Consider the following 19,278-nt stretch of genomic DNA (forward strand, 5'->3'; position numbering starts at 1 on the left):
TTTTTTTTTTTTAAGATTTTATTTTTAACTAATCTCTACACCCAGCATGGGCTCTAACCTACAACGCGGAGATCAGGGTCGCGTGCTCCACTGAGCCGGCCAGGTGACCCGCCCTTATTTTTAGTTAAGACTCTTTAGAAAGTGGAGTGGTCAACTGGCCAAGGCTAGGAGGGAATAGAGAGAGAAGTGGTCTCTCCAGTGCCCAAAATGGCAGGAGGCAGGCCCCTTGGGCCCACCCTACCCTCAGTCCCTCCGGTAGCCCCAGCTCCAAGGTGCCTCTTAGTTTGGTTTCCAGGCTGCCTGACTAGCGGCCAGCTGCCTCCCACCAGAAGGCAGGTCCAGGGGCGCCGGGGCAGCTCAGTCGTTAAGCATCTGCCTTTGGCTCAGGTCATGATCCCAGGGGCCGGGGATCGAGCCCCACATCGGGCTCCCTGTTCAGCAGGAAGCCTGCTTTTGCCTCTCCCATGCCCCCTGCTTGTGTTCCCTCTCTTGCTCTGTCTCTCTCTGTCAAATAAATAAAATCTTGAAAAAAGAAAAAAAAAAGAAGGCAGGTCCAGGTCTCAGTGCCGACCACACAAGTCCCACAGAGGTGTGGGGATCTTAACTCTGGGTGGCACTGCCCGGACGGTCTCCGTCTGCCAGCTTACGTGTGAGCCCCCGAGGCCAGTGGCAATTGCATAAATAGAAAGATGAGTGAAGAACTGGTCTCTAGGGCAGAGGAAGACACCAGCTGCGGCCCTGGTCCCACAGGGAGAGGAGGTGGCTTTCCCTGCGGCCTTTGGGGCACAGAGAAGCACAGTGCCCTGCCCTCCCGTCTGACTTACTCTGTGGGCCCCTCGTGGAAGACGACATGGAGCCGGGACGGCTGGCCTGCTGGGGGCCGCATGTAGAGAACTGAGGGGCCAGAGTGGATGCCTTGGCCTTGGGTGGGTTCGGGTCCAGGATCGCCGGGGTGCTGGGGGTCCGGGGCTTGCAGGTGAAGGCTGAGGTAAAGTCCCTGGAACGAAACAGGCAATCTAGAGTCAGGGCTACTGCACACGTAGGAGTCGCAGGCGGAAGGAAGGACTCCCCCTCTGAGCACCAGGATGCCAGGCAGGCACGGTCCTGGGAAAGGGGTAGGGGTGGGGCGGGGCAGGGCAGCCGGCGGCATACATCCCTGCCCCCACGGAACTCACACTCTTGGGGAGGAGGAAGACAATAAAAACGGAATAAATGCTAAGGAGATGAGCTGAGAAGGGGGACAGGGAGCTTGGGGGATTATTGAAGTGTGAGATAGGGCAGCCCGGGGAGGTGTGGCCGGCAGGAAACGGTCCCCCATTCTGTCCCTGTCCTACTGCCTGGAACCTTTTATGACAAAGGAGAATGAGGCTGCAGTGGGATTGAGGGTGGTAACCTGCTGACTTTACGATAGGGAGATTATCCTAGACTAGCAGGGTGAGCCCGAGGAAACCAGGAGGGTCCTTAAATTGGGAGAGGGAGGCAGAAGAAGAGAAAGCAGTAGGTATGAACGTGAAAGAGGCACAGAGACGCGAGCCTGCTGGCTTTGAAGATGGTGGAAGGGGCCGCAGCCAAAGAGGGCAGGCGGCCACCAGAAGCCAGAAAAGGCGGGAAAGAGATTCTCCTGTAGAACTTGGGAAAGTCGTGTGTCCCGGGCACAGGGCGATTCCAGCCCCGGGGAGCTGTGTGGGGCTTCTGACCGACTGAGCTGTAAGGAGATCCATTTGTGGCGTTCAGGTCAGTGCATGTGTGGTAGACTGTGACGGCAGCAATAGGAAACCAATTTTAGATGCAGGAAGGCCTCGCTGAGCGGGTGACATTTAGCCCCCAAACAGTCCCGGGGGGGGCGGCGCAGGCATTACTTCCCTGTTTTTCAGATGTAGAAACTGAGGCCCCGAGTTTGTGAACGTTCCCAAAGTGACACACATAACATGTAGGTTGTGAGGCCAAGATTTGAGCCCAGGGGGATCTTACAGTCAGCCCTTCTCCAGATGCCGCCCCAGGGGGCAGCCTCACAGGGATGCGGGGGGCAAGTCTTGGAGCGGGCACCCTCAGCTCGGCGCCGTTAGATAAGAGGTCCCAGGAGTGGGGAATTTAAGAAAAAAACAGGATCATAGGGGAAGGGAGGGAAAAATAAAATGAGATGAAATCAGAGAGGGAGACAAACCATAAGAGACTCTTAACTACAGGGAACAAACTGAGGGCTGCTGGAGGGGAGGGGGGGTGGGGGGATGGGGTCACTGGGCGATGGGCACTGGTGAGGGCACGTGGTGTAATGGGCACTGGGTGTTATAGGCAACTCATGAATCACTGAACTCTACCTTTGAAACTAATAATACACCATATATTAATTAATTGAATTTAAATAAAAAAATAAAAATAAAATAAAAAAATAAAAGTAATTTATTTCAAGAGAAAAAAAATCACCATCTTGACCATTTTCAAATGTAGCCCTACTGGAGCGTCTGGGAGGCTCAGTCGGTTAAAATGCAGCCCTACTACATTTAACGAAGGAACAACTAAGAGAAACTAGTACAGACGACTCAGTGAGCACTGGCAGCAGCTACTCCTGGCAGAGGGCTAGCCTTGGGTTACCGGACACGTCCGTCACATGGTCATAGGACAGGGAGGCCAGAGTTGAAGGAGCTGGGTAGGCCCAGGATGGCTGGCCAGCTTCCCCGCGTGGGGCCTTATAGCCAATGGGCAGCAAGGTCAGGTTGTGGGGATGGGGATGCTGAGGTGAGCTGGCAAGAAGTGAAGGGAGAAAAGGTCTGGGTCGCAGGGCTAGGAGTCTATAATCTCCTAACCCCAGAGCAAGCAGAAAAGGGCCCTGTCCTTCGGGAGAGCAATTGGGCAATGTGTATGAAAACTCTTATGTGTGTGTTCATTTTCTGTATCAACTTTGCTGGGCCATGGTGCCTAAATATCTGGTCAAACATGATTCTGGATATTTCTGTGCAGGTGTGTTTTGGATGAGATTATCATTTAAATAGATGGATTTTGAGCAAAGTAGATTGCCCTCCACAGTGTGGGTGGGCCTCATCCAATCAGTTGATGGCACGCATAGACAAAGGCTGATCTCCTCTGAGCAGGAAGGAATGGTGCCAGCAGACTGCCTTTGGACTCCAACTGCAACTCCTCCCTGGGTCTCTAGCCTGCTGGCTTACCCTGTGGAGTTTGGACTGGCCAAGCCTCTACAATCACGAGAGCCAAATCCTTAAAACAACCCCCTCCTGCCCATCCTCACCCCCATCCTGTTGGTTCTCTTTCTCTGGAGAACCTTGACTAATACACCTTCAAAGTCAGCCTCCTCTTTGCCCTAGGGCACGACCTTGGTTTGGCCATGGTAGCTTGTTGGGGGCGGATGGAGCACCCGCAGACAGGGGCTCCTTCTGGCTCTTGCCCTGGGACTGGAGGGCACCACAGAGCCACTCCCTGGCTTGGCCGAGCCCAAGCCACACTGGGGGTGGCTGTGGCAGGTGGTACTGTGGACTGAGGATACTGGCCCCTGTCCCTGACTTCCACAGGGGTGATGGCATCACAGCCCCTAGGGAGGACACAGTGGGAGCTGGAGGTGGGGGGTCAGTGTGGCCTCCAGGCCCCCAGGCCCCCTAAATGGTGAGCTCAGCAGTCTGAGCCCCGGGGAGCCAGAGCCAGGACTTGGTGATCGTTTCGGAGATGAGGCCAGGTTAGGGCAGGGCAGGAAAAGCACGGGGACAGGAGATTCGGGATGGCAGTGACCTATGACTTGGGAAGGTAAGTTGCTGTGGGAACCCTGGTGCTGAGTAGCAGGTGAACTTCACGCAGGTAAACTGGGCGTGGCCTGCAAGAGAGACAATTACTCATTAGAGAGGCTGGCCCACTGAGATGAGCTCGGCTCCTCAAAGGCAGTATTGTGTGCAAGCGAGGGGCAATCAAGGGCTTCTGGAGATACTCAATCTTTCCTGGGGTTTGGAATGCTGCTGAGTCATGATCTCCCAGCTGAGCAGTGTCCCCCCCGCCCCCCCCCGGGGCAGATGACCCTGCATCCCTTAGTCCCTTCTGTTCTCCAGAACCACTGTCTGCAGGAAGGTACTAACGACATTTGCCATTTGCTCCGGGGTCCCCTCAGTGGACTCTGCTCCCCAGGGCTCGCCACGGGCTCTCGGTCACTGCCCTGGAGATTTCAGCCACATTAGGCGAGAACCCAGGGAGGGGCGAGGTGTGGGCTGACTCGGAGAGCACACAGCAGATGAAGGTAAATGCACAGACTCGCCAACGGTTTGCACACGCGTGTGTGTGTGTGTGTGTGTGTGCGCACAGGAACACGCAGGGCCCCTGTCCTCATTCCCCTGATTTGCTTGTCCTTAGTTTCTAGTTTCTTTCAGCCGGAGGCACCGTACATGTCCTCACGAGCTGCCACATGCCCTCTGGGGACAAATGCGTGGGGGATAAATCATCTATGTAGACGTATGTGAAACCTCTCTCCTCGTGAAACCTCTCTCCTCTTCCCGTTCTAGAAGCCATAGTACTTGCTCAAGAGCCATTTCCTGTCTGTGGCAGGACGGGAACTCTGACCCTGTTTGCTTCTGAGCCGGGCCGGGGCCTGGGTCCGCATCTGAGCAGGAACGAGTGCTCTGACCTGAGGCGCCCGCTCCCCTGCGGCTCCTTGGGCCACAGGGAGGCAGCGTCCACGCCAATGCCTCCCAGTCGGTCCAGCTGGGCTCCTCTCTGCAGGGCCCGTGTGCCAGCCTGGACAGCACCATGGTTCCCCAGCTACTCGATGCTAAGGACTCTAAGAAGCAGACAGAAAACTCGGGAACAGGAACACTTGGGTGTATGGAGGGGGAGGGAGGCAGTGGGCTCCCGGGGTCTGAGGCTTTTACTGCCTGCTTTCCAGGAAGGCAATTTCCCAGCAAGACCAGTGGCTGGAAGCCGGTGGAGTGTTGCTGGAGCCTCAGTTATCTTTAAACCACCTCCTCTCTGGGGTTAAGCAGTGAGAGTATCGTTCAATCTACCATTTCCCCAACCAGCAGCCTCAGGGCCTTCCATGGGGAACGGCAGTCCGGCAGTCAAGCGGCGCCTACCCAGCGGCAAAGGGGCTGTCCTCACTCTAAGGACAGAGAGACAGGAGCTGGGGAAAGCAGCGGGACAAACATCCCCCACTCAAGCCAGACAGAGGGTCATTCTCTCTCCCTTCCTCCTGATTCATCCACCAGAGATTTTGAGAGCCTGCTCTGGGCCAGGTGGGGACACGGGGACAGACACCCTCACCGTGGCCCCTGTCTTTCAGGACAGTGGGAGACAGGCATGGCCGGGGGGGGGGGGGGCGGTGGTGTGGTGGTGGGTGGGTGGGGCAGAACGCAGCTGTGTGACCGGACTTTGGGGTCAGGGAGGAGGAAGGGGTGCTTAGCCGAGACCTGGGGCAGCCGGTGAAGAGGGGGCTGGGGGTGGGGACAAAGTGTGGCAGGCGGCAGTCACATAGCCAGAGGGGAAGCGAGGCGGGTGGACCAACTGTCTACTTCTCTCTCTTTCCATCCTCCTCTTCCTCAAACAGAACCCACCCCCACTCCTCCCAGACTTAAAATAAGAGTTGAATTCACATGACAGACATTAGGGCAAGAGCACCCATGGGACTGAACCCCATGGGGGCATTTGTGCCCAACAGGACCTTGGAGGGCCAACTAGGTCACTGTACTCAGTGTCACCAGGGGGAATGTTTCTCAGGAGGGTCTTTGGGGGGGGGCCCTGCTATGAAAACACTTATTCTGGGGAGAGAAGATTCTCTCCAGTGGTAAGCCTCAGAAATGAATTCTGCCTTTACAGGAAGGAAAAAGACATGGTTCTAGCCCTGGGGGGCTGGTTTGGCCTGGCTGAGGACTGTATCTGGGCCCGGCCCTGGGCACAGGGGGCAAGTACGGCAGGGGCCCAGCCTCAGCTCTGGCCCAGCCCTCTGAGGTCACTCATTTTGAGCCCCCCACTTCAGGAGGGTGCCAAGAGAACCCCTGACCTGGTGTCAGGGAACCCCTGACCTGTGGGCCTCGGGCACTTTCAATCCCAGAGCACACCTTCAGCCATTCTGCCGGGTGGGGGAGGTGGGTCCCTGGGTCCCCAGCTGGTCAGGGGACCTCACCCCCACCCCAGTCCAGGTCCAGGTCCCAAAGTCCTCTGGCTCCACCGCGCACAGCTCTGCTGCCCTGGGCGCTCCGACTTCCTTGTTACCTGGTGCCCGCCCGCAGTGTCTGCCTTGCCGCGCGGGAAAGGCGGGTGCAGGAGTGCTGCCAATAGGAGAGGGGGAGGCGCTGCAGCACCCCGTCGCCTGCCCGCCTCCTCAGACTTTCTGCCCCGTGGGAGCTGGCTCTGCCAGGCCCTTCTGCCTGTCCTGGGTGGCCATGGCAGCTCCGGGGCGGGGAGCCCTGTGGCCTTTAGAACTCAGCAGAAACTCCTGTTTCTGTGGCTTCCATCCCCAGGAGCCAGCAGGGAGGGCAGCCAGGCCTGAGTAAGGGGAAGGTCGGTGGGCTGGTTTCTCTGACCCCTCTACACTGTGAGGGGGAAACATCCGGGCGGGGGGAGCCTTCAGGTCTCAGGTGTCTGGAATGCAGCCCTTCTGCCCCGTCTCATCCAACTCCAAGGCCCTGGTGCTCACAGAGCTCCTGATGGGGCCAAGGTCAGCCTTCACCCCAGCTGCGGTGTGGGCCTGCTCACCGCAGACACACTCATGGAAACACTTCCCAGTTCTAGAGAAATGTGGAAGCACAGGAGGCCTGACTGGTCACCATGGCAAAACTCCTCTATTTCAGGGACTCCGACCCAGCTTGGGTCCAATGGTTTAGTGCAGGAGGTTGGCTTCACCATCTTGAAATGACTCCGGCTGCGGGACGCTGCATGGCCAGGAGGAAGTGGTGGGGGCAGTTGGGGTGCCTCGCCATTGGGTTGGGTCTGACACCAGGGCTAGGCCCCTCTCCCTGAGCAGGCTGCCTCAGATCTGAAAGAAGACCCAGACTTCCTAGATTCTCAAGAACCCCAAGTGACCTCTCAAAGGCCAGGCTGTACTCCCTTGGTACAGAGGAAGAGAAAATACCTTTTTTTCTGTGTGGGATCCAGTTTCTATTTTAGGAGGGTGACATCTGAGCCAAACCATTTCACGAATCTTGTTCGACATCTTACTCCCCTCCATCCCACCTTCTCCAAAAGCAAATAGCTGAGACAGGACACTGCTCACAGGTTACTCCAAGTCACGCGTCCCCACAAACGTGCTGAGCCTGCAGTGCTTAAAACGAGTCCCTTGGGCTGGTTTATGAGTTTCTTCTCCTTCTGGGTATGACAACTGACAATTCCCAGGGGGCAGGTCCCTCCCCTTGGGCTCTGAGGTTAACAGGTGTGGTGGCCACGTTCCCCCGGGGTATCTCTATAGGTTGCTTCAGGCCCCAGTGAAATGCTCCTTTGTGACCCAAGTCAGAGGCTGCATCAGAGACGAGCCCTCCCAGGAGACCTCCCCATCCCTACCTGGTGGTCTCCCCACTGCCTGGGGCCTGGCTGGGGACCTCCGTGGAGGGCAGGTGAACCTCTCCCTGATGTCCTGCTGGCAACCGTTCTCCTGGCTTGATGTCCGCGGTGGCTGGGGAAGAAAGAGTTCAGTCAACTCCGGCTCTGGAACCTCTTTGAGGATGCTTCTTACTGGGCTGGCCAAAAAGCTAAGAAAAGCACATGCCCAGGCTAGCCTCTGATAGCTCTCTGGTGCTTACAGATGAGGACTTGCTTACTTGCACAGGGTGAGAACTTTCTAGGCGGCCACTTGGTGTACTTACAACCTGGGGTTGCGGCGTGAGTGCTCTGGCTAAAACATACACAGCACAGGAAGCACAGACCTGCAGCCCTATGGCTTCTCCAGGCCCCCCTCTGCTCCTCAAACTCCAAGATCAAGACCTGAACTGAGATCAGGAGTCGGATGCTTAACCAACTGGGCCACGCAGGCGCCTCTGGGGTGTCCTGTATTTTTATTTGCCAAATCTGGCAACCCCAGAGGTGGGGCTCTCTCCCCCCTGAGCTGCCCCAGGCCCCTTCAGGCCTGAATCCCTCAGTCCACCCACAGGGGCAGGAACTGCCCTCGTTCCCAGCAGTGCTCGTGCTGACCTCATGGCCAAGGACCAGGGCACCCGGGTCATCCCGGAGACCTTCACAGGGAAGTGACAGAGAAGTGCCCGATGACACTGCCAGGTTGCTCTTCCAAGAGCCTATTTTGGATTTCAAATAACATGCCCCGCTTCTCTCTGGCCCCACTTCTCTTCTTCTTCTGCAGCCAAAGGGGTCCACGCCCCTGTCAGAGCAATTCTGTGACGGAGAAGCAATGCTGCTTCCTTAACCCAAGCTTCTTCCAGCTCTTTCATTTAAAAATCTCCCTGGTACCTTTGCAATGTGGCCTTGGCTTTATCTTAAATACAAACTTTCTTCTTTGCAGGTTTCCTCAAACCCACAGTGAGGGCTGCAGCTTTGATTCCCAGGTAACAGTCTTTTCACCCAACCAGGGAATCTATTTCTGGGATGAAACCCAATGGATGGCTTTATTTATGGTCCATACGGAACAGTCTCCACCTAGAGCTGGGACTGGAACAGGAAATGGAGCCTTCTGTCACCTGTCCGCTGGTGGACAAGTGGCCTGCTTCTCTGTGCTCTCTGCTCCGTGGGCTTCTAATCAGGCCCAGGAGACAGCATTTAGGTGTGTGAGGCAATGATCGAGTGGCACCACACGCCCCTGTGTGCTGTGCTACGCACAGAGAAGATCCCATTCGGGGAATGGCGCCCAGGGGCAGGCCGTCCTCCAGGATCAGGAGCTTTCCCAGGTGGGTGTGGGCGGAGGGCCAGGCTGGGGGTGGGTGGGCAAGCCCCCTGGCAGGAGGGAGGAGGATCTATGCTGAGCTCTCTTGAGACCCTCCGAGGTCTTTCGATTCTGTCACCAAATAGCAGTCACCCCCTCTGCCCCTTCCCACCCCCTCCACTGAGTGTCACGGGGCAGGCCTTCAGAGCTCCCAGCACAGAAAGCCGGGGACTGGGGGCAACCAGCCGCTGTGTGCTCCAGAGGCTTCCTGGGATGAAGTACTGTTTCCTCACCTGTGGATCGCTGCAGACAGGGCTGGCCACTTTCACTCCAGGCCACTGACAAAGTATGCGACTTTGATATCCAAGGTAGCCTTGGTTGATGGGAGAAGGAGACTGACTTTCCTGAGGCCAATGTCTTAGAAAATTCGAAGGCACATTCTTGGCTTTTTCCTTTTGGGAACTATTTCCTTTTGGCTCCATGGGGCTAAGTCCCTCTGCTTAAAAAGAATGTACTTTCTGGCCCTGCGGTCCACTGATCAAGCCGATGGAGGATCCCACAGGTTCCTCCTCTCGAGATTTCACCTTCAGCATCGACCGGACGCAGAGGTGTGAAGAGCTTCCTGAGCAAACGCGCCGGAGGCCGCCGCGGCGGATGGGGCAGGAGTTCCCCGCGTGAGCGCAGGTGGGGAGGCCAGACCTAGCAGCAGGCCGCGTGTGAGGGGCCTCTGAGTAGCAGCTGCGGGAGGCCGGACTGGGATGGGCGGACAGGCAGAGCGAGAGCACAGAAGTGGGAGAGAGGGCTGAGAAGCAGGATGTATGGATGGAAGGGTCCACGGGAAGTCAGCTCAGGCTTGTGACAGGGAAGGAATAACACAGAAGACAATGAGGCCACCTGGCCCACCACGGTCCTTTTCCTCTCGGGCCCTCTTATATCTGCTGAGCCTAGAGGCAGCCTCTGAACTAGTCTCAACCCTGGTTACGTGCCTTCTAAGCACATAGGCCCAAGCCTGCTTGCTGCCCATCCTCACGAAGAGGCTGGATCAGAAGGAGGGATGACGACAACAAGACCAGCTGGGGGAGGACATGAGGGGGAAGACACTGGTCCAGGGTGTTGGTCCTGGGGTGGCTGCAGCTGGCCAAGCCAGAAAGAGGGTAGGAGAAAGAACAGAATCTCTACCAGAAATGCTCCGTAAGTGACCGAGGGAAAGCCACTAACCCAGAAGGTGGGCTTCCCTAGTAAAAGGATTGTTGGGGAGAACTAGGAGTGCTGTCCTGAGGCTGAGGGCAGGCAGGGAAGGGTGGGGGAGAGAGGTTAACATAGCTGGTTTCTGGCCGGTGGACTGCGGGCAGCTAGTTCTGGAGCCCACTGAGGAGGGGGGGGCAGGGAGTTGATGGATAGGGTATGGGGGGGTCCCAGGCAGGCCTAAGCAGAGAGGAGCAGGCAGGAGGAAGGGACATGAGGAATATGGTCTCAACGTTCAAGGCTACACCTGGCAGCGTGACTCGGGCCGAGCGGGCTGCCCTGGCTCCAGGTGGCCCATGTGGAGGACTGTCACGTCCCCAGGGACAGGCACTAGGGCCTGCTGCTGATCACCAAAGCTGCCCACTGTTTTCACGCAAGGAACCAGGATTGGCCAGCGCCTCGACTTTGTCGGGACTACCATCGGTTGTTTTTGAGAATCACAATGACATCACCATCTCCAGGAAAATCAGTTGCCACGCAGCTAGTCCATCGTGGCAACCTCAGATGCCTCCGTCCTATAGGTAATCCATGCTAAATCTTTCCAAAATAAAGGATCATACCGAGAATCAGTGCAAGACAGAGGGCCATCCTGGTGGTCGCTTTGGTAAAGCAAGGACGTACCTGATAAATAAATTACCCTAAATGCAACTTTTGGAAAGTCCAGGTCTATAGATCTTGAAATCATTTTTAACTCAGTGGCATTAGGTTAAATTGGCAAAGGTGGTTAGGCCACCTAAAACCTCCACCCCGGTAGAAGAAATCTCTGGACAAATAGTGGAGCTAATCACCTTTCAGTGAAGGCATAGTAATGTTTACACCTCTAATAACACATGATCCCAGTCGGCAAAGCCTCTAAAACTGTGCATAACCCGGAGACCGTGCCCTAGACGCTCAAACAACCTGGCTCTCCTCTGGCTCTGTGACCAGCCTCCTGCTTTGAACCGGGGCTTGGAAGCATTGGAATCCAATTGCGAGCAGATTATAAAAGTTCTCAGATGTTTCTCATCCTGGAATCTGACCTGCTGCTCTGTTGTTTTTCCTCTTTGAATGGAGATTACAGTCTTATCTGGCCTGCTCATATCCTTTTAATTTCCTCTTGCGAATTAAAAAAAAAATAACTTTGTACATTTCTGATGCAAAGCGTATCTATTTTTTCTGGCATCTAAAAAAATCCTTTTATCTCCCATCCGTTTCTGGTGAACTCGACTAGATGTTTCAAAATGTTTTGGCTCTCGTGGCCATTTCTGCTTCTCCTGGCACATTTCTGTCTCAGACCAGCGTTCGAACAGGTGGCCGACCGCCTCAGCACCAGAGTTTGGGGGGCCAAAGTCTCGGTCATAAATCTACATCATTCTGAGATGACTACTTTGAAATTGCACGTTAAATGCAGCTTTCCCCAAGCAGAAATCTTGCTCAGCTAGTCTGGGGACGTGAGCAGCGCCCACGGTGCTCTGAGAGAAGGGGTTTAGAGGAAAAGCCCGCGGTCAGGCGTGGCTGTGTGGTTGCGGGCCCGGGGGCCCCTGTGACGCAGGGCAGTGGGGGAGCTCAGGTGTGAGGCTGAGGCCTTTCCGTGTCTCTAACTGCTGCTGCTTCCTTGAGTCTAGGCGTCACCAGTCCCCGAGCTGCCTCCCAGCCCCCGGCTGCCTGCAGTTCTTACGGTTCTTACGTGAAGAGGAGAGGCAAGACTCCGGAGCCCTGGGCTCGGCCCCCTTGCAGACGGGACGGTGGGCGCTTGTCAGGGACGGGACGCTGCCGTCTCGGGCATGCTGGGCCACCTGGGGAGAAACGGGCCGGTCTTCCAGCCTGGAGCAAGACAGGAAAACCAGCAATAAATACAGAGGGATCTGCCGACTACCGCGTGGCATCACTAACAGATGCGGGAAGTGCAAGTAACGGAAATTCTTCCATTAAACTAGCAGACATTGAGCTTTATTAAGGTTACAGGCAGAAACTAGAAAGTACCCTGTCAGCTCCCGTAAATTTACAGTGATACATGGCTTCATATCTTCCTAACACAACAAGGGTAGCTTCTGGCTTTGGGGGACACGGGAGCATGACATTCCAACCACACAATTTAAGGCACCCATCTTCTGGTTTTTCCTCAGGGGATGAAGCAGATTAGCTAAGGACAGATGCAATCAGGAAAGACATGGCGGGTCATGTCAGCCATGACAGCAAGAGACAGGTGTGGGACAGGGAGCTTGGTCTCGGCATCGCCACCTAAATGGTACCTGCCAGTCCCCGGGGCAGTGGAGACCCGTTCACCCAGCAGACATGCACTGGGCGCCCCATTGTGCCAGACCCCCCGGCCGGGTGCCAGAGACAGGGGGCCCTGGGCCAGCAAGGCCCCAAGAGGTGGTGGGACAGAGGTGGGACCCTCATTCAGCCTTGACAGCAGGTCCCGAGGAAGGCTCTCCAGGTGGGCCTGGAAGCACAGCACTTGCTTCTCTTCAACAAGGAGACACTGGCCACCTGCCTGGCGAGGGCCTGGTGGCAGACAGAGTGGGGCGAGGATGTGGCGCTCTGCCCAGGGCTGGGCCCTATGAGACGGCCATTCTTGAATGTCAGTTCCAGTAGCAAAGACCAACAGACGTTAAGCCACCCCGGAGGGCAGGAAGGGCTCTGTGTGTGTGTGTGTGTGGCGTTCAGCCAGTCCAGCTAGGGCTGCCTGGGGCCAAAAGAGGGAACATTTTCCAACAGGAGGTAACACCGTGAGGCAGATGCAGAGGCGGAAACAACAACGACAAAATGTCACACCGTTACAGAAAGATTTAAGGTATCACAAACTGCGGGCTGGAGGGGACAGGCGTCCTGGGGCGCTTTGAGGCCCGAGGTCGGGGTGGGGGGATCCAACTGAGAAGGACTTTGTCAGCCAGGGTTTGCTTAGATTTGATCCCTAAGGGAAATAGGAGTCACAGAAACGACAGGCCATTATGATGGGCTGGACACCTCACTCTAGGGTGGTGGGTGGTGGACTGCGGCGGGGGCGCCATTAGGGGAGAAGAGATGGCTCAGGAGGGCAGGGGGGAGGGAGGGCCAGGGCTGGGGGAGCAGAGGGAGGAGAGGGCTCGGCAGCCACGGGGTGGGATTCTGGCTCAGGTATTTGGGGGTGTTAACACCATTCCCTGAAGCAGGGGCCTCAGAAGACAGTGGTGTTCACGTAGGAATCGCGGACTTGGGGTGCTGCGGGGACACCCCTCGTGCTTGGGGCAGGTCTGGAACGGAGTGAGAGTTGGGTGGCAGCAGTGCGTAAGGAAACCTGAGGACAAGCAGGATGGGTAGGGACAGGAAATGGGGCATTTTAGGAGGCAGAGGGGTGAGTTAGGGGCCAAGCCCACGCGGCAGCAGGGTGTGGGGGCGGGAGAGTGACCAGGAGGGTGGTTGGCAGTGGCAGCCACGAGAGACCCTGAGTGTCCTCTAGGGCGGGAAGCTGCAGCTGATGAGTTACTGAACTCCACAGCTGAAACGAATGATGTTCTAGATGTTGGCTAATTGAATTTTAATTAAAAAAAAAAAGCAGCTGCAAGGTCACCAGTGGCTGTGGTGGCGGTAACTTGAAGTCACTGCCGGGCCGTGTGGGCCACGAAGGGAGGGGCGGGGGCAGGGAAGCAGACAGAGGGGGACTGAGCAAGGGGGGGCCGGGGACCTGGGAGCCTGTCGGAAGGCCTGGGGAAGGAAAGCAGGAGGAGGGGAGGGTGAAGCTGGAGCAAGAGGTGTTAAATGATGGCGCCAAGTTTGAACAGTGAATGCGGGGGAGAGATCCAGAACCCACGGAGGGGTGAGGCTGGGGGGGGCGGTTCGAGGAGGAAACAGGCCCACGGAGGGCTGAGGGCACACATCTAGGGGGAGGGAGGGCCCTGAGCTGCACAGGGTGACCATCTTTTTATTTTCAACCTTTCTTTTCTTGATTAAAAAACCACTAAGTGTTTATCATGAAAAATTCGGGAAATAAATGGACTATAGAATGTCCTGTCCTCCCAATACCTGGACGTGCCCACTATTAACATCTGCTATCTTTTCACTTTAAAAAAATGCAAACATATACTTGAAACAATTAACTTGGGATCACTGTAAGTGGCCAGCAAGCTGGAGCTACCCTGTTTTATAATTTGCTTTTTCACTTAGCAATGTACTGTGAGGCTCTCCCCATGTATTAAATATTCTTCTAAAACGGCATTTTCATACTGTTTTGTGTGAATATATAATTATGTAAACAGCCTCCTACTTTGGGCATTTAGATTCTTTTTTTTTTTTTTAATGAATAAGGTTTTCTTTATTTTTTTTAGAGAGGGAGAGGAAGAGAGAGAATCGTAGGCAGGCTCCACGCCCAGTGCAGAGCCCGACATGGGGCTTGATCTCTCGGGGAGAGATCATGACCTGAGTCGAAATCAAGAGTCGGATGCTTAACCGACTGAGCCACCCAGGTGCCCCCATTTGGATTTCTTATGAATACTGCAATAAGTACCCACGTATATGTATCCATGAGTATCTGATTGCTTCTCAGCATCAAATCCTAGAAGTGGGATTACTGACTGCAGGAGTACTAGTACCTCGAATGTGTGCGGAGTGTACCGTCAGTGTCTCTAAGATCACTGAGATTCTCGGTTCACACTCCTGGCAACACTAGGTGATCAGACCCGGCCGGCTGCGCGGAGTCACAGACGCTTTTTACAGGCTAACTAAAGATCCTGCCGAGCGCAGGGGGCAGCCGGCATCCGCCACCATCTACTGACCACAGGACATTGACCATGGCTCTCCCCTAAGAGGCGGCTGGCTCTGTGTGCTTCTGGGGATGGAAATCACATCTCATTTATTCTTGTTTCCCTAGCCGTTAGCACGCCATCCGGTATGCAGAAGCGGTATAATGTTTGCAGAACTGGCCCAAGGGAGGGAGCTGCTCATGGGCATTTGAGCTAGAGTGGGAAGGTCCAGTTCCAGGAAAATGAGGTCCTCTGTCCTTGCAGGGACCACTTCCACAAGTCAGGGGACAGCCCCATGTGCTCCCCAGGCATGGAAAGACGTCCTCTTCTTCCTCTCCACAAGGGAGAACACTGACCCCAGAATTAACGGTGCCCATTGGTTAGGTCTTATATTATTAGATTCCCTTTATCCTTATTTCTAACTAAATATCCTTATATCATTGTTGCCTTTCTGGGTTTCAAGAACTTTAAAAGATAATCTTGAAATAATTTTTAAAGATGATGATCTGGCATCCTCTATCCCAAATTAAGCAAGATGAATTTTATCAGCTCCTGTTACCACTTCCACTTAAAAAGACATAAACTAGATTTACTAGCAGTTGACATTTGGCGATATTCCAGATCAAACAAGCAAACACAAAACCTGAGATAAATGACATTTTGGGGACAGTGAGGGATGCTGATAGACGATATGATGCTATGTGAATGTTAACTTTCTTAGGTGTGATAATGTGGTTAAGGACAGGATGTTCTTACTCTCGGGGGTGTGTGCTGTAAGTCTGCAACCTCCTTCCAAACCGTTTAGCAAAACAAAGCATACGTGTGTAAAGTATACATTTTGCACGTAGAGGAGACCGAGAGAGGATGCAAAGGTGGCAAGATGTTAACAGCTGGAAGCGAAGTTAAAAAATACTGATAGTAAGTTTGAGAGAAAAATGCATATTAGCAATTTAAAATAAGAACCTTGAAATACGAAGCACATGAAGACTAATTTTGAAATCAAATCAAACAGATCACCAATCCATGGAGGCGGCCTGGAAATACTCACAGGGCGAGTCCCACGTGGGCAAGAGCCCCTGGCAGGAGCCGGGAGCCGGGGCTTGGCATCCCCAGCAGCCACGCACGGCCTCCGCGAGGGCAGGCACTTCCGTGCTCCGTTTGTGGCTGAATCTCCGGCGCCTGGTTGTTCATGACAAATGTCTATAGAGTAAAACTAGAGACAACCGAACTGCCCAGCTATGGGGGATAACTAAAAGAGGTCCTATTCATTGGAACTATTTTATGGCCAATCACTGTAGGTCTTTCTCCTGCTCTCTATACCCCCCTGGCTCGTACCCGTTTCTCTCTGCCATTCTCTCTAGACAGCTGGACTGCCTGGCCTGGGGAGCCCACGGGGGTCGAGGCCCCCAGGCCCCCAGGTTGATTCGAGGTTCTGGGTAACCACACTAAAATTTTGTTCACATAAACGGCGTAGGAGCAAGGCTATTTAGAAAGCTAGGCCGCTAAACGTGCATAGAGTTGCTTTAAACAGTGAGTGTGTTTATCTAAAGATACGTGGATTTGGTGTCTTCACCCGCGACGCTCCACCCCAGCAGAAGGCCCGGTGCGGCGGTGGGGGGGCAGCACCAAAGCAACCGAGTGCTGTCTGGGTTGACCCACCACCGCTCCTTCTGGTCCTTTCCTTTGAAATTACATTGGCCGACACGTGGCTTCTGCCTGGCGAAGGCTGCGAGTGCCCGGAGATCCTGAAATCCAACCACTTCATTTTTTGGAAGAAGAAAGCCAGGCGTGAAGCAGACAACCTCTTTCCCTCCAAAATCCCCAAGAGATAAACAATGAAGAGATCAATGCTTTCCAACGCGCATGTTTTATTTTGAGTTTTTCAATACATACATCTTACACTGCAGTTAAAATAAAGCTTAAGAAAAGAAATCCCGCCTCCGTTCGCCCGGACTTACGCTGGGTACCCGGTCCTGTGGCCGCCGGGGGTGACGGGCCGGCGCAGGGGCTCGTCGGCACTCTGCTGCACACTGGCCAGGCCCCTCCGCCTCGCCCTGCCCGTGTTCGTCATAATCTGGTGGAAGGGAAGAGGAGACAGGGCTGGAGACAGCATCTACTTGACAGCTGACCTCGAAGGAGAAGTTCCTACGTGCAATAAATTAATCTATGGTAACAAGAGGCTTTGCAAATAAATGAGGAAGGATCGTGACACAGATTGTTTAAATAAACAGAAACTGGGGGGAGAATTCCTTCAGGTTTGCATATTATACCATTTAGCAATATAAATTAAAAAAGAATCAGACCACGGAAAAGAGGAGAAGAAAACAGTTTGAATACAGTAACAATCACATCTTGGGGAAGACTGAGTTTTGAAAGTGAGAAGAAAAAAAAGATGGGCAGATTTGGTTTCATAAAAATTTTCCACTTATATATTAGAGATAAGCCGAATGAACAGGTAAACAACCAGCTGGGAAGGGATATTTGCTCATATTCGACAGATGAAAGGTTAAGATCGTCATTAGATAAGAAGCTCTTTCAACCGTAAGTAAAATAGTAGACTACTGAGCAAAGAATTCAAAGAGCTAAGTCACAAAATAGAAAAGATCACCAGTAAATACAAGAAAAAAAAGATCAACTTTACAAGTAATTAGAAACTACAACTTCACAAAAAAGACAGCACCCTTCAGTGATGACATGACCATTACAGAAAGGATCCCACGGCTGGCAGGAGGCAAAAATGTTAGCGGCCCAGCAGGCTCAGTCATTTCTAATTACTTTAGGAAGTAATCTGGTGTTTTATATCGGGAGAGTCATAAAAATGTTCACATCCTTGGGTAAATCCTAGTGAAAGAACCCCAAATATGGAAAACGTTAAATAAACCAAGTGTTTGTTATAAACCTGTTTCATAGAGTAAAACTGGAATGATCGAAGTGGCAAGAGGGGAACAAATAAGTGAAAGACGGTGTATTCGTCTGAAATATTAAGTGGCCATTTACAACGATAAAGAAATGTTTCTCCACAACACTTCATAAAAGGTTACAATACTGTGTATAATGATGCTCTCGGTCTGGCTAAAAGCACACAAGACCGGAAGGAGATGAGCACTAGCTGCACACAGTGGTAAGCAGGACGGCAGAACCAAGAGGAATTTTTTCTCCCCTTTATTTTCCAAGCGTTCTGTAATATGGTTAGATTATGTTGACAATGAAGACACATGGTTACAAAAGAAATTACCGTAAAACCGGGGAAATGCGAATAGAGTCTGTGGATTGTGCCAGTGCGACTGCCCGTGGGACACGGCGCTCCAGTCGTACAAGACGGGACCACCAGGGAAACTGCGCGAAGGGGGCCTAGGACCTCTCTACACTACCTTCTCAAATTCCTGTGAATCTAGACTTACTTGAAAATAAAAATTAAAAAAAAATTGGCTTATACAACAACAAAACCAAACCAGAAATTTTTTAAAAATTGGAATTACGTCTTTGATTTCTTGATTTTTGCTGAGAGCTTATTTGGGTTGATCTAGTGTTTGAGGTAGGGAAAAGAAAAAGGGGCCTCCCCACGCGGTGGGGACAGCTGCCAGCTAGGGGGGTGGGCAGGGTTGGGGGGTGTGAAGAGGAGGCAGTGGAAAGGGGAGCAGGGCTGGAGGACAGAGAAGGTGTGAGGCCTTCAGCCTCCGGGGAGGAGATGGCACATGATTAACCTTCTACAGAAGCCCTAAAACGCAGTTGCACCCCCTTTATATCTCCTGTGTGCTCTGCAGAGGGCTGTTTTAGCTGCAATCACTTCACACTGCGGGCTGCTTGTGCTCAGACTCACGCGGCCCCATCGAGGCCGCGCTACTCCTCAGGCCAGCAGGCCCCTTACGTCCAGCCTCAAATGCACCCCAGGAACACCGTGCTTTCCTTTCTCCCTCCATTATTCCAGACAGAACACCCGGGTCTTTCCAAAGAAGGCTCAGAAGGTGGGGTCCTAAGGTACTGGAAAAGGGGAGACGGTGACTATATGCCTTCCTTCCTCCTTGTCCTCCACTCCATGGCCCTTCTGAGCTCACCCTCCCAACCTCCCAACTCCTTCCTAGAGGACACGTACACGTGGGAGTGTTTCAGCCTTGCAAAACCCTGTCAGCCATACCATTTCCTTCTTTTTTCTCTTTTTTTTTTAATTTTAAGTAATCTCTACAACGAACATGGGGCTTGAACTCACAACCCCGAGATCAAGAGTCGAGTGCTCTACGACTGAGCCAGCCAGGGGCCCCTGCCATACCCCCTCCTTTAAACCTTACAGGCCTAAGAAACAACTTCAGGTGGGTGCTATTTGTCCTCGCCACTGGATGAAGAAACTGAGCCTGGCCTGTGGGCCAGAATTGTCTGGGCTGTTACCCAAAGGCCTGAGGAAAGGTCCCTGGTGAAGAGGGCTAAGTGCGCGGGACCCAGCGCCGTGCGGGGCACACCCCGCATCTCAGAACAGCCGCTTCCCAGACGGCCGCCGGCCTGCTCGCCTTACAACCCGCTGGGCCTGCAGGGTGAGCCACGGTAGCC

The 19,278-nt window shown here is 53.8% G+C and overlaps 1 protein-coding gene across 4 annotated transcripts in view; it reads right to left on the minus strand.

The window, feature by feature from the left end:
* The window catches only part of ARMC9 (armadillo repeat containing 9), a 143,582-nt gene that overhangs the window by 1,594 nt on the left and 122,710 nt on the right, over positions 1-19,278 (minus strand). Inside the window, exons 21-24 of one of the 4 annotated variants that reach the window (XM_040639142.1) lie at positions 16,695-16,810; positions 11,703-11,839; positions 7,483-7,594; positions 825-997 (exon numbers count right to left, since the gene is read on the minus strand). In XM_040639142.1, the coding sequence (XP_040495076.1) occupies positions 825-997; positions 7,483-7,594; positions 11,703-11,839; positions 16,695-16,810 (538 nt within the window). Of the gene's footprint in view, positions 1-824; positions 998-7,482; positions 7,595-11,693; positions 11,840-16,694; positions 16,811-19,278 lie in introns of those variants that run through there. The other 3 variants (XM_040639139.1, XM_040639136.1, XR_005837128.1) reach the window with 3 other exon arrangements.

This window comes from Ursus maritimus, unplaced genomic scaffold (assembly GCF_017311325.1).
Source record: "Ursus maritimus isolate PB19 unplaced genomic scaffold, ASM1731132v1 scaffold_1, whole genome shotgun sequence".
NCBI lineage: Eukaryota > Metazoa > Chordata > Mammalia > Carnivora > Ursidae > Ursus > Ursus maritimus.